At 37.2% G+C, this 14,520-nt stretch overlaps 1 protein-coding gene across 1 annotated transcript; it reads left to right on the top strand.

Moving 5' to 3' along the window:
- Positions 1-13,256: 13,256 nt before the first annotated feature.
- On the top strand, positions 13,257-14,520 carry LOC134214573 (ceramide-1-phosphate transfer protein-like). Its single transcript, XM_062693917.1, has 3 exons — positions 13,257-13,490; positions 13,686-13,900; positions 14,100-14,520. The coding sequence occupies exons 1-3, from the start codon at positions 13,375-13,377 to the stop codon at positions 14,396-14,398; spliced, it is 630 nt and encodes a 209-aa protein (XP_062549901.1). The 5' UTR covers positions 13,257-13,374; the 3' UTR covers positions 14,399-14,520.

The following is a 14,520-nucleotide window of genomic DNA, read 5'->3' as shown; positions in this document are numbered from 1 at the left end:
CCAAAAAGCATGCAGGAAACATGAACCGACATCTGGTGGCATTTCATCAGAATATAGCTGAAACGATCGGTTTGAGCATTAAACGGAAGATGGAGATTGCCGACAATGATTCTACAGCTTCAAAATCAATCAAAAAAATTGTTGTGATGCTCGATCCAGATACTTTTCGTAGCGGTCTTGTGGAGATGGTTTCAACAAACTCGATCTCGTTCAATTTCTTCAATTCAAACGCGTGCAAAAAAAACACTTGTGCCTGTGGGCGAAGCTATTGGAATGACAATCAATTCGCAAACAGTATCTGAAGAAGCGCATAATATGGCTAATATGGTTAGACATATAATTTCGGAAAAACTTGAAAACAAACTTTTGTGTCTCAAATTCGACAGTGCTACAAGACACGATCGTCGGATTCTAGGGCTAGTATGCCAAACGATTATAAACGGAAAAATAGAGATATTCACGCTGTCTATGCTGGAGATGAAGACGCGGCAAACCATTGCGAATTTGAAGGATCATATCCTTGATGTTCTGAAAAAGTACAAACTTGATGTCGCCAATATCTATGCCTGCACTGTTGATAACGGCAAGAATATGATAGGATGCGTTCGTAAGTTAGGAGCCGAGCAAGCAGTTGCATTACTTGGTGAGGACATTATTGAGGATAAATGATAAAATGAATTTATTTCCGTCTTGTTTTTCCAGAGCTGAATGATGAAATCCAGTGGGAAAATGATGATCCAGCAAACGATGAAGAGGAAAATGGCGAGGAAGATATAAACGAAAATCCGGAAGATATTGAGATGGACCAACTTAATTTGCAAGACATCTTTGTGTCGGATGAGCCTGAATGTCTGGATGTTGTAAGGTGTGCGGCTCACACAATCCAACTAGCAGTAAATGCGAGCATCGATCAGGAACTCTCGGAGCATATAGCATCAATTCGAGCTAAGTTGAAGGCTTTGAAAACCATTCAGTACCGGGTACTGTTCACGATGGCGAAGGTTCCACTTCCTAAGATGAGTGTGGTTACACGATGGGGATCACTCTATGAGATGTTGGAGAGCGTGAAAAACAATGAAGGATTTTATAAAACAGTCGGTACAGACCATGAAATCGTAAAAATCAGTGCACAAGAATGGAAAGCAATTGCAAATTACTTAGAAGCCTACGATCCAGTGCACAAATTGACAAAAGAACTGCAAACTAAAAATTTTATCATTGGAGATATGTTACGCTGTATGAAAATTTGCCAGCTACGACTATCGAAGATAGTTGACAATCCTTATGTGGAGCGTTTACAGAATGAGTTGGAGAAAAGATTCGAGCAAATATTGGATAGTGATGCAATTAGGGCAGCTTTATTTTTTGATCCTAGGTGGAATTTTGTCGAATCACCATTTCTATCAAAGGAAAATAAAGCTAAAGCAATTGTAAGTTTGAAAAATATAAAAAAAAACATGATAATATTAAAAATAATTGAATTTATTACGATTTTACTAGGATCATATCCTCAAAATGTCGAGATTACTGCAACATCTCCACACCACAAACGTGGCTTCTGAAGATCCTGAAAAATTGGACGAAACTGAAGCTGGTGATGACGAGCTTGAGCTTAGCTTGAACGTCGAATGCAGAGTAAATTTGAATACAGAAGCGACAAGTGAAATTGATTTAAAAATGAAATTATTAAGTTTGGCGAATGCGAAAACTCGACTTGATTCGAAAACGGATGTTTTGAAATACTGGGAATCCCGTAAATACGACGATCCAGAATTGTATGCTCTAGCTATTGCAGCATTATCAGTGCCGTGTACACAGGTGTCCGTAGAAAGATGTTTTTCCGAAGTTAAGCTTTTGCTAGACAGGGTGTCTACTCATCTGTAGAAACGAAATTCCCTGATTTTTCCAGGTTTTTCCCAGGTTTTTTTAAGGTGTTTTACCTTAATTTCCAGGTAAAAACAAACGTGCCATATATAGATTTTAGCAGCAAAATGATCAATTCAAAAAAGTAAACATGGTGAAAAAAATTTGTGATAGCCTCACATAAACAATGTTGTAAATTACTTAAGAAATTCCTCCAGGAATTCCTTCGCAAGTTCACCCAGAAATTGCTTCAGTCATTCAACCAAAATTCCTTCAGGAATCACATAGGAAACGCCTCCAGGTATTCCTCTGAAAATTTCTCCATAGATTCCATCGAAAAATCCCCCAGGTTTTAAGAATTGCTTCAGAACTTCCTCCAGGATTTAATTTGAAAATTTCTTTGTTAAAACTTTAGAAAACATCTCAAAGAATTGTTCCGGAAATTCCTTTAGAGATGCATCTTTCGGAGGTGAACTAGCCTTGGGCTAAAAACCTCTTTAATAAAGATTATAATAATAATAATAAGATGCATTTGGCGATTTCTCCACAATTTTTTTTTAATTCTTTAGGTCTTGTGAAAATCCCTCTGAAATACCTTTATAAAATATTTTGCAAATTTCTTCAGATATTCTTCTTTTTAGGTATTTCTTTGGAAATTTAGTTAAGAATTCTTTCGGAAATTTCTTTGAATTTAATTTCAGCTGTTTTTGTTTTAAAGAAATTTCTTAACGAAATGTTCCGGAAATATGTTTGTGAATTTCTTCAGGAAATCCTTCAGAACTTCTCACGAAAACTCGTTCAAGAAATGATTTGATGCAAAAATATGAGATTGCTGAGTCCATGACGTTAGGCATAAGGACGTTAAACATAATGCCTTCTTTATGTCGTGAGCTCTTTTTGGGGCATTTTATGCTTAACATCCTTTATGCCTAACGTCCTTATATCTGTTCGCATGACCAACATCTAGGTTGCTTGGACCTAGCAGCCAAGGTACCACTACTATAAGTGTCAATTGGCCAAGTTATAGCCTATTCAGTCTATGACATTTATGATAATAAATATCATGATAAACAACAACCTGATGCCATCACCATACATTCAATTTTCTTTCTCAGCTTTAACACGATATTTATTACGATAAATGATCTAATCGTAATAGGCTATTGAGCTATTGAAGGCTAATAGGCTATTGAAGCATATTTTTGCAGAATAATTTCAATGGTTACAGGGCCACTAGCGTTCAATTACTGATTTACTGTAGAAAAATTTGGGAAATGCTTCGGGTATTCTTTTGAAATTCCTTGGGATTTTTTTTGGAACTTATTCAGAAGTATCTTAAGGAAAACTTTAGAAAACACCTGGAGGATTTTTTTCGGGTATTTTGCTTTTAAGAATTCTTTGGAAATACTTCGAGAATACCTTTAGAAACTCCTTTGAAAAATCCATTCGGGATTCCTTCGACTATTCTTTTAAGAATTCCTTCCCCTCACAAATAACGTTACACTTTTTTTTTTAAATCCCTTCAGGTTCCCTTTCGGGAATTTCTTAATGAAACCATACGAAAAATCGTCCGGAAATTCGTTTTGAAATTCCTCCGAGAATTCTTTTCGGGTTTTATCTTGGAAATTCCTCCAAAACTAATTTAGAAAATTGTTAATCATTCTTATAGATACTCTTTTAGTGATTTCTCTGAATAATTCCTTGCGATCCATTAACGTTCACTATATTTTCAATAGATTTGATTGATAATATATTTATTCAAACATTTTTAATGATTTTTTCTTCATCTTTTTAAAGAATTTTACTCGTGATCACCGGGTATTGAAATTTCCCTGATTATGTCAGGAATTCCCTGGTAATTCCAGATATTTTCCAGGTGAGGAGAAATTCCCTGATAATTCCAGGTTTTCCAGGTTTTTTCAGGTAGTAGACACCCTGCTAGAGGACCATAGATTACGGCTTGGTCAAGAGAAGCTCGATGATTTGATGTTGATAAGATTGAATATAAGTTTATTACATGAAGCTGCGAGAAGAAAGTCGATATCGCAATAATGAACATAACATGATTAAATTTTAAATTAAGTTTTGATGTATTGGCTTTGAAGTATAAAATATCTGTTTTATGAAATAAATATGGATTATGAAATTATGTTAAGTTGATGTATTTTCGTTTACATAATCACTATACTAACACCGCTAATTCTCAAGTAGTAGTAGTCAAAACTTTGAAGTTGGACCCTCTTTTAAGCTAGCTTAGCGGCTAGAATTCTAATGTTCAACAATACATATTTTTGAGCGCAAAAATTCTAAAATTGAACTTGATCAAATTCAAGGCAAACAAACTCTTGTTACGTAACACAGGAATATGATGGTATACTATTATTCAACATTTGGCATCAGTGACTATAAGTTCCACTACTTTCAGCTTTTATCAACCCAAATGCGTGGAATATTTTCAATAACACCGAAGCAAAGTTTTCTTCCATTATTTCTAATATTTACACTCTCACCCAACATTTTTACTTGCAAACGGATTTAAACGATTAATTTATCATTTTTTACTATGGTTAAGTTAAGAACAGTTTTCACTTGAAAGTAAAAAGCTTAAAAATAGCCACAACCTCATTCTTATGCCTTCATGCTTATGACTGTTTTGAAATTGTTCCTAAACAAATTTGAACATAATGATGAATTTGTATAAATGATGTACAAGCATGTTCTATTTGCCATCGGAGAGTTAATTACAAATTTCAATCAAGGATTGAATCCTAGCATTAATCATGCATACTGAGATTGAAAAAAATCGGGATTTAAAACGATCTTGAAAATAGAGATGATTTCAGAGCATGCTTTTTTAAATCTGAGAGTTTAAGGATGCTCTTGAAACACTGCTCTGTATTGCTGGGTGCTTGGTGGCCTTGTGTCACTGCTTCTGCCTCATAAGCAGGAGATTAAGGGTTTGATCCCTGGCCCTTTCCAATTTCCTATTAGATAATTTCGTTAATCATATAACTTAATCTCTTTGCAAATCAAATTCTCATTGCTAGCAAGTATGATTCTAAATATAGAATTGTTATAAAAAGCTGCCTGTCACTTAGTAGCAGTAAATAAAAATGTAAAAATAGATTGGTATTCATTTGTACCCGCATACGAATGCTATATACGGTCGCTATGCTCGTGCAGGCCTCACACAAGTAAGAATGTGTGAGGTTGATGTGCGGGTAGCGATGGTGTGGTAGACGTGTGCGTGGTATAGCAACGAGAGTTGAACTAATAATCCTTCCTTCCCTTGATAACCGTAAGGACGTGTCCGACGCCGTAATTGACTTAGTAAAATGCATTGAAATTCCGAAATTTGCACATTGAGAATGATAGTTAAACCCAAGCTCCATTCAATTGGTTCCCTGTGCAATTTCGCAAGTTCTAATCAATCACGGAGTAGCAACTACGAATTGTACGGTTATCCTGCTCATGCTCATGCTCATGCTCTTGAAACACTGCTCTGTATTAGATACTCTAAGGCTTTGGTCCGATTCGCGAATTAAAATAAAATTAAACTCAAAAGTGACAGTTCGGAAATTATGAAATCCCCCGCTCATAAGGGTCTGTCTCATTTGGAGAATTAAACTGAAATTAAACTTAAAAGTGACATTTCAATAATTATCGAATAACCTTGCTCGCAGAGCAAGATTACTTTTGACAGATATCGAATCATTTTCCATCAACGTCTTATTGGAATTGCTGGGTAGCACCAGCCATTCTTTTGACCGGGTGTTCTTTTAATTTGCGAACTATCACTTTTAAGTTTAATTCTCCAAATGAGACAGACCCTAAGAATGGCTGGTGCTACCCAGCAAGACCAACAAAACATCTATCAAAAATGATTCAATATCTGTCAAAAGTAAAGGGTTATTTGAAAATTTTCAAACTGTCACTTTCAAGTTTAATACGATTTTAATTCACGAATCGGACCAACATAGGCGTAACTAGAGTCTCGGTCTAGGGGGGGCCATGGCACCAGCTGGTGGGTTGTAATTTTCAAAGGCGATTTAAAGCACTGTGCGCATGGATTGCAATAGAAATTGTTTGACTAAGTTTATCCCAAATCGCGAATAATACAATTGATTTCCAATGATGCTGTGATTGCTTCAAAACGCTGTGTCTGTGTCAACTTGTCTTCTCCATGTTACTGAAATTTTTGAAACGCTTTGGATGTGGAATAAATTCCATGAAATTTTGTCATAATCAATATAAGTATTCATGCAATTCCAAAATGTATGCTATGTGCTGAAATAGTTAAGTACCGATGAACACAAATTTGGTCATGAGTCATAAATTCCATGAGTCATAAAATTATGAGTCATAAATCAAATTCCAGAATAACATAGGGTTTTTGTAGTTACTGACGTTAGGAAGAGGCTTTATTATGGTTTTCTGAATAGGGGGGAGATTTCTCTGCAAAAATCAAAGAGACTTGAGAAGCAACCAAATCGATCTGAATTGTGCTGCAAAAGAAATGTTTTCTGATACGAACTGGTTTCTAAATCTATTTTTTTTTATCCTAAAAAACAAATTCTAACTAAAGCAGACACAAAAGAGTTTTCTGATGATCCTTATGAAATCGCCAAAAAATTAAATGGAACAAGATCTTTTGAGGATTATAAAAATATTTCTTTAATGCAATCTCTGTTGTGAGTGCGAAGGTTGCCTAAGTTTTGACCTAATACTTTCAATGGAATGCGTTGTTGATTTTTCTGTCATTGTAACAAAGATTCTAAAGTTTTATCATTTTATATCTTTCTGTGCCAGAATTATATAGCGAGAGCAAAAAGCTCCTTGCGATTAACTCGAAGATTTTCGAAAGAATGGTCGTTCGAAATTTCATTGACCGGATTTGTGTACATGTGCTCATTTTGATGTAGTTGCTTCAGTCTTTTTTGAAGCGGATGGTAGTTTAATAGAACAGAAATATTTATATCTTAATACAATTATGTTTTTATGTTTCCGCGGCCAGGATACTAGTCAAACAAATGCAGAACAAATTTATTATTTTAAGCTAGCAACTGAATTAGAAGCGGCATTTATTTTAGCTTAAAAATCGAGAAAATGTTCCCGGGGGTCCAACTTAAATATTTCGATGCTTTGCTGAACAAATGGTCATAGATGTGATAACGCAACAAAAAATATGTTTATAGAATTCATAATCAAAATTAAGAAATATGTAGGAAATATGTAAATGAAACTGACTAAGTTGGAATTACTTTTCAAAATTTTCTGGGGGGGGCACAAGTAGGTCTGGAGGGGGCCAGGCCCCCCCCCCCGGCCCACCCTTATTTACGCCAATGCGGACCAAAGCCTAACTAATCCAAGATTATGTACAGTTAATTGTGAGTTGTCACACTAAAAGACAACCAAAGTTGCCTTAGGAGTGATTAGTGCGCAGTAGAAAACGGTAAAGGTCCAATTGTACAGTTGGGATTTTAATACTTGGGTCACTTTTTAGTTGGGCCTCCGCTGGTTTGGCCATGGCTCAAATAAAAAGCAACCGTACGTCAAAATTCAATGTAAACACAAAAAAGGGATTGGGCGTCACTGGACATCATTTGTGATGTTCAAGTGGAAATACATGTGTTCAAATGGCTGTCAGTTGGCCCAACTAAAAAACCGAATTCGTTAGTTGGGTCGAGGTCGTGGCCCAACCAGCGAATCGCGACTGTACTACTTAAATGTGTGTATATGGTATATATTAATAAGATGTGTGTGGCACACCACGTGACTTTACTTACGGTTGGATTTCATCCACAACTATTCAGAACTGCCCCAACTCGGCGGAAGAGCACAATTATATGAGCCTTGGGGCTCTCAAGAGATTAGCACGAGATCTACCGCGAGATCGGCCGCGGTATCGACTACAATATCGGCCCGTAGATCGGCCGTGAGATTAACTGCGAGATCCACCACGGGATCGTATACAAGATCAGCCGCTAGATCGATCGCGAGAATAGCCGCAAGATCGTCTACGAGATCGGCCGCGAGGTAGACTACGGGATCGACAACGAGATCGGCCGCGAGATCAACTACGAGATCGACAACGAGATTGGCTGTGAGGTCGGCCGCGTGAGCGGCAGGGAAGAGCGACTAAGGCTCGATGCCCACGTAGCGTCATTTCAACGCAGAGTGTACGTGGCGTCAAAAAGACGCAGGTGTGCACCGAGAAAAAGCGGTAACGCAGCGTCACCACGCCGATGCACACCAGCGTTATTTTAACGCTGCGTGCACGTGGCGTTGAAAAACCGCTACGTGGGCATCGGCCCTAAGGTGCATACATCGCGTGGACGTTAGCCTCACATAGGTGTCGAGAGTGCATTATACTTCGCCTACCCCTTCTGTGGGTAGAAAACCGTAGTTTCAAACCGACAGCGATATTAAGAGCACATGTTCGACAGCATGGAAGCAGTCAGTAGCGTTAGAATCAGACAGGTGTAGGTAGCTCTACACACAAAAAAAAATCGTTGGTAAAATTGAAAAAACGTTGGTAAAATTAAGAAAATTCGTTAGTGATTTTCAGTAGAAAGTATAGGACTGTTAAATTTACCAATGCAAAAAATGTCACCTCGCAAGAACTTTGACAAGAGGAATACTTTCAAGATAACATTTTTCTCTTAAAACGAAAGGTGTTTTTGCATTAGAATCAACTAGTGATACTTTCAAAACAACAAATTATACCATTCTTAATTTCACTAGCGCATTTTAAAATTAGGTTTGCCGAGAAATAAAACTCAACACATGTTAAATTGATTATTTTGCTTCTATTTTATTATTTCTCTTGTAATTTCCTGCGGTTTTCACATTTATTTCGATTCTATGCATTAGTGTCGCATTTTGGGTGGCAGTCAACTCCATGTTGATGCAGTTTATTACGAGGTTTATTGTTGTTCTGCTTTCCGGAATCTTGTCGCGAATGCTCGGCCTATGTTGAATATCTTGGAAACTAAATTTATTGTTAGCATCATGAACTTTATAGTTCACTATTTGAAACTTACGGATAGAATTAAGCGCAGTCATCGTTGAATTTTTGGCAGTCGGCCGATACCAGATTGCTGCTTGAAGCACTTTTCCGAGGCCAGCTTTGTTTCGTTAACATCTACGGCGATCGATGAATAAAAGACAAAATCATGTTTTAATTTTTAATTGCATAGAAGAAAAACTGAAAATATTTACCTGTGGCTCCATTCAGTCCGTCGATGGTATTTTGGAGCCCTTTTTCCGTTTTGAATTCAACAGGAATTCTTGAGTTACGAGTTTGACAGCTCGATAAGTTGCCAGAGTATAATAGCCAGTGTTGCCCAACCAGAAAAATAAATAGCTAATTTAACAACATTTTATCACTTAGCGTGAAAATTTTCGCTTTCAAGGCCACAAAATTTCGAAGACAAAAAAACTTTAAAATAGAAAGTTTTGTTCTCGAAGTAAATGTTTCGCTACTCAAAATTACTAGAAATGAGCAACTTTCAAAACGACAGTGCGATGTTCTCAAAAGCACAATTATTTTTTTCTCTGTGTATATCTATATATAGAGAGTGTTAACTTCGAACGCACTGAAGTAAAGACCGGCGAAGTAAAGAACGCACTGAAGTAAAGATCATGACGTCATATTGCGAATTTCTAGCGGTGGTTAGTTTTTTTGAGTAAAGGTTGGTATCGTGTTCAAAAGAAATTTCTTACTCTATCTCACTCACATGTTAAATTCCGTTCACTGAATCGGCAAAGTAAAAAATCTGAAGAAAATTCTTACAACAGTGTCCACATGAAAAGAACAAAAAACAAAATTGGTATTTGTAAGGTTCCCACGCAACGTAATACTAAGGACACACCTGTGGTACTTGTACCATGGTACAAGAGGACAAGAAAATTATTCCAAGACTATCTTTGATAAAGACAATAATTGGTATGGTACTCATTTCAAGATTCTTGTACCATGGTACTTATACCACCAGTGTGTCATTAGTATAATGGGAGCTGTCACTTTACTTTCGAACAAATATTCTGCTCGATTATTCTGTAATACTAATAACACACTGGTGGTATAAGTACCATGGTACAAGAATCTTGAAATGAGTACCATACCAATTATTGGCTTTATTAAAGATAGTCTTGGAATAATTTTCTTGTCCTCTTGTACCATGGTACAAGTACCACAGATGTGTCCTTAGTATAAGTAAAAGTGACAATTTGCTCCATGCAGATCAGTTGTCAAAATTTCTTTTGGTAATATTGAACAAAATTCCGTAACCTCTCTATTTTTTATGTCGATACTGGCCTTAAGAAGAGATTTTTACAATTGATTGCGTATGTAGCGGTTGGAGAGAGAATTATCCCTAATTATTTGAAATCGTTGGCGAGAAGTGAGTAGGTAAGTTATTCGGGGATTCGAATTTGGATTTCGGTGAACACGAGAACCAGCCCTAAAGCCCCAAACGCAATACAACGGAACGGCGACGCAAACGGCAAATTTGACAGAAAATATTTGGGCTAACTGTTAAATTTTCCGTTTCCGTCGCCGCATCGGTGGCGGATTGACCACCTACAAAAAGTTAAATAAACCGTGTACGATGGAACATATGTTGAGTGAGACGTCTGTTTCTCTGTGCCTCAAGTATTCTGCATAAAAGTTTTTGGTATTATTTTTTGGTATTCTACCTCTTATGCAAGGCTACTTCATATCAATTTCTGTTATCGAGGTCGTCCCAGAGCAGGACCCGAGCAGGAGAAATTGGCTCAATAATACTTAATTCTGTTATTGATACCATACTTTGTTATGAACTAGCCCTGGATAAGAGGTAAAATACCAAAGGAATAATACCAAAAACTAATATGCACAATACTTAAGCCATAACAAACTCAGTTATTAAATTGAATTCCAATACCAAATGCATAACCAATTATTATTCGTTTGGTATTGAAATACCTAAGCATGGTATGCCTCAAGTATTCTGCATATAAGTTTTTGGTATTATTTTTTGGTATTTTACCTCTTATGCAAGGCTAAATCATACCAATTTCTGTTATCGAGGTCGTCGCTCCTGCTCGGGGAGCGACGACCTCGATAACAGAACTTGGCATGATATAGCCTTGCATAATAAGAGGTAAAATACCAAAAAATAATACCAAACATTTATATGCAGAATACTTGAGGCATAACATGTCTAGGTATTTCAATACCAAACGAATAATACTTGATTATGCATTTGGTATTGAAATAGAATTTTATAAAAAAGTATGTTATGGCTCAAGTATTGTGCATATAAATTTTTGATATTATTCGTTTGGTATTTTACCTCTTATGCAGGGCTAGTTCATAACAGAGTATGGTATCAACAACAGAGTTAGGTATTAATGAAGCAATTTCTCCTGCTCGGGTTTGGCTCTAACCTCTAAAGATCTTACCTTAATTATGCACACCAAGTTCATATCTGAGAAAGTATCAATAACAGAATTAGGTATTATTGAGTTTTTGCCTTCTTTTGCGCAAATGAGAGGTAAATTATTCGGACACTATCGGTTACCAAAAAAGGGGTTCTCAATGAGGTGGCTATTAGAAGGAAAACTGCGCCATTTGCCAGTATTTCACAAGTGAAATGGAAAGTGATTCCGAAACGTAAGAAAGATTTTTGTTAAAATTAGTTAATTGATAGATCAAACAAACGTGATGTATCGACACCAGCTAAACCAGACAGTTATAGTTAGACAAAACATAAGACAAAAAACGAACAAATTTCTGTAAGTCGAATCAAACACATCAATAACTGAACAATTAGTATATAATTAAATTTTAGCTTTCTCTGAAGAAGACGCTAATCCCGTGTCGAAACGTCGGACGATAAATAAAACTCGTTTCAATTAGATGAGACTGCGTAGCCGTGTTACTCATAATTTATGGAAGAAACTGCGGTCAAAAAAGATTCGCCACTGCACCAAATGTGTCATGTACAAGACGCTAATAATAAGACCGGTTGTCCTCTACGGACATGAAACATGGACAATGCTCGAGGAGGACTTGCAAGCACTCGGAGTATTTGAGAGTCAGGTGCTTAGGACCATCTTTGGCAGTGTGCAAGATGACGGTGTGTGGCGGCGAAGAATGAACCACGAGCTCACCCAGCTCTACGCGAACCCAGTATCTAGAAGGTAGCTAAAGCCGGAAGGGTATGATGGGCAGGGCATGTTGCAAGAATGCCGGACAGCAACGCTGCAAAGATGGTGTTCGCTTCCGATCCGGCAGGTACGAGACGGCGTGGAGCGCAACGAGCCAGGTGGGCAGACCACGTGCAAAACGACTTGGCGAGCGTGGGGCGCATTCGAGGATGGAGAGATGCGGCCTCGAACTGTGTATTGTGGCGTCAAATTGTTGATTCAGTGTTATCTGTTTAGATGTAAATTAAATAAATGAATGAATCACAAAAACTATTGTTGTTTTATCTTCATTTTAGGGACATTGTATTAATGCAAATTGCGTAACTGATTTAGATTTTTTTATTTTGTTACGCAACGATTTAACTCCCCCTCCCCCTATGTTACGATGCTGGGTCATTAGGCCGAATGGTCATTAGGCCGAAAGGTCATTAGGCCAAATGGCCATTAGGCCGAATGAGAACTGGGGATGAAGGGAGATGGAAGATGGAAGAAGGAAGAAGGAAGAAGGAAGATGGAAGAAGAAAGAAGTAAGAAGGGAGGAGGAAGATGGAAAAAGGAAGAAGGAAAAAGGAAGAAGAAAGAAGGAAGAAAGATGAGGGAAGGAGAAAGAAGGAAGAAGGAAGAAAGAAGAAGGAACAATGAAGAAGGAAGGAGGAAAAAGGAAGAAGGAAGAAGGGAGGAGGAAGAATGAAGAAGGAAGAAGGAAGAAGATAGATAGATGAAGGAAGATGCAAGAAGGGAGAAGGGGTAAGGTGAAGAAAGAACTTCTCATTTTTCACTTTTTGTTTCTTTTTGCTAATTCGGCCTAATGGCCATTCGGCCTAATGACCGTTCGGCCTAATGGCCTGACACCCTATGTTACAATAGGTAACAATTACTCAGCCCCCTACCTTCCCCTCAAGCGTTACGTTATTTGTGCATAAATCCTTGCTTATAAAAGTTGCAAACTCTTGTAACACCCTAACCCCTTGTGAACCATATGTTTCCATGTATTTCAAACAAATCTGTAAGATTCCAAAAACCGAACGTGGAATTCTTTATAAAAGCAAACATTTTCCATCATTTAAGGCAACCCTAGCAGCATGTGCAATCATGACTCTATGCTTTCATATCAGCGGAATCAGATACCGGAATGAAACTGCTCACCGCCGTTTGCTTATCGGTTGAAAGTTTGGATCTTATCAACGCACACGGCTTGGCGAATGTTTCTGAATCACATCGGGTAGTTTATCAGTTTGATCTGCACAGTTACCGTGGACAAGCTCTTCATACCAGTTGTGTTTTCTATCACTTAGTTATTATTGTTAAAGACAAGTTATGCCGGAGGAAAAATTTAACCTTCAAAAAGTGCAAACTTATTTTGAGCAATGTGCTTCTGAAGATGATGATGTTTTGATTGATCCATATTTGGAGGCATTTCGTGAACTTAATAAGTGAGTGTAACGGATAACGAATGTAGCTTCACTGACACGTATTTGGACCTCAATAGTAACGCCGTCTACTGTGTCTCATATTTGACTAGACTTCTATGTTAGATACCTTACTATTAGTCAAAATCCGTTCATTAGTAAATTCTATCAAACGGAACTAATAATTTATTAATTTAACTTTTTTCTGACTTGCGATAGATTTTTATCGATGATGGGAACTGTCTTTGGATTTATTTGCAATGAAATCAAAGAGAAGATAAGAATACTTGAAAGTTTACGCCAGGACCAGATGCACGGTGTGCAGTTCGAAACCGTTAGAAAGATGATGGATTACGAAACGAATAACGGCTTGGTGAATAAGAAAGGATATGTATCAGGTTGTCGGACTATGCAACGGCTTCACAGAGGGTTGAGTAAGTATATAACGTAAATAGTAATTATACTTATATTGTAATTACAATATACTATATCTTATTCGAGATTGATTCGTGATAAGCGTCTCTTCATTTATGTTTAATATTCATCAAAATTTCAGCGCTCATATTATCTTCAAATATGCACTTGCATGAATGAGCAACGGATTTCATTTTTGATGTTTTGTTTTTTCACCAGATTTCATCTATGTGTTTCTCAATCAGTTATCAGGGTTAGAAGACGCAAACGCCAAAACTAGCGATATCTGTCAACAGTCATACAATGATACTTTAGCTGAATTTCATCCCTGGGTTATTCGAAAAGGTGCTATCATGGCCATGTATTCACTACCTAGCCGAAACGAGTTCCTAGAAAAAATGTGCGGCGATGTCAATGCAACGCTCAAGCTGCTACCGGAAATGCTGCACGTAGGTCGTGGAATATACGACAGAACTCATAACCTATATACGGAGTACAAGCTTCATGGACTACCATAATGAACTGAATTTTGTACAGCTTCAGAAATTTTAGATTACCAATGCACTAAGTTTAAGCGAGATGTAATGTTAAAATAAAATGTTTTTCTAAAATGATTTTTTGAGATAATTAACTTGAAGGT

Source organism: Armigeres subalbatus, chromosome 2 (genome assembly GCF_024139115.2).
Source record: "Armigeres subalbatus isolate Guangzhou_Male chromosome 2, GZ_Asu_2, whole genome shotgun sequence".
In the NCBI taxonomy this organism is placed as follows: Eukaryota; Metazoa; Arthropoda; class Insecta; order Diptera; family Culicidae; genus Armigeres; species Armigeres subalbatus.
This window is presented reverse-complemented; position numbering and strand designations above follow the sequence as displayed.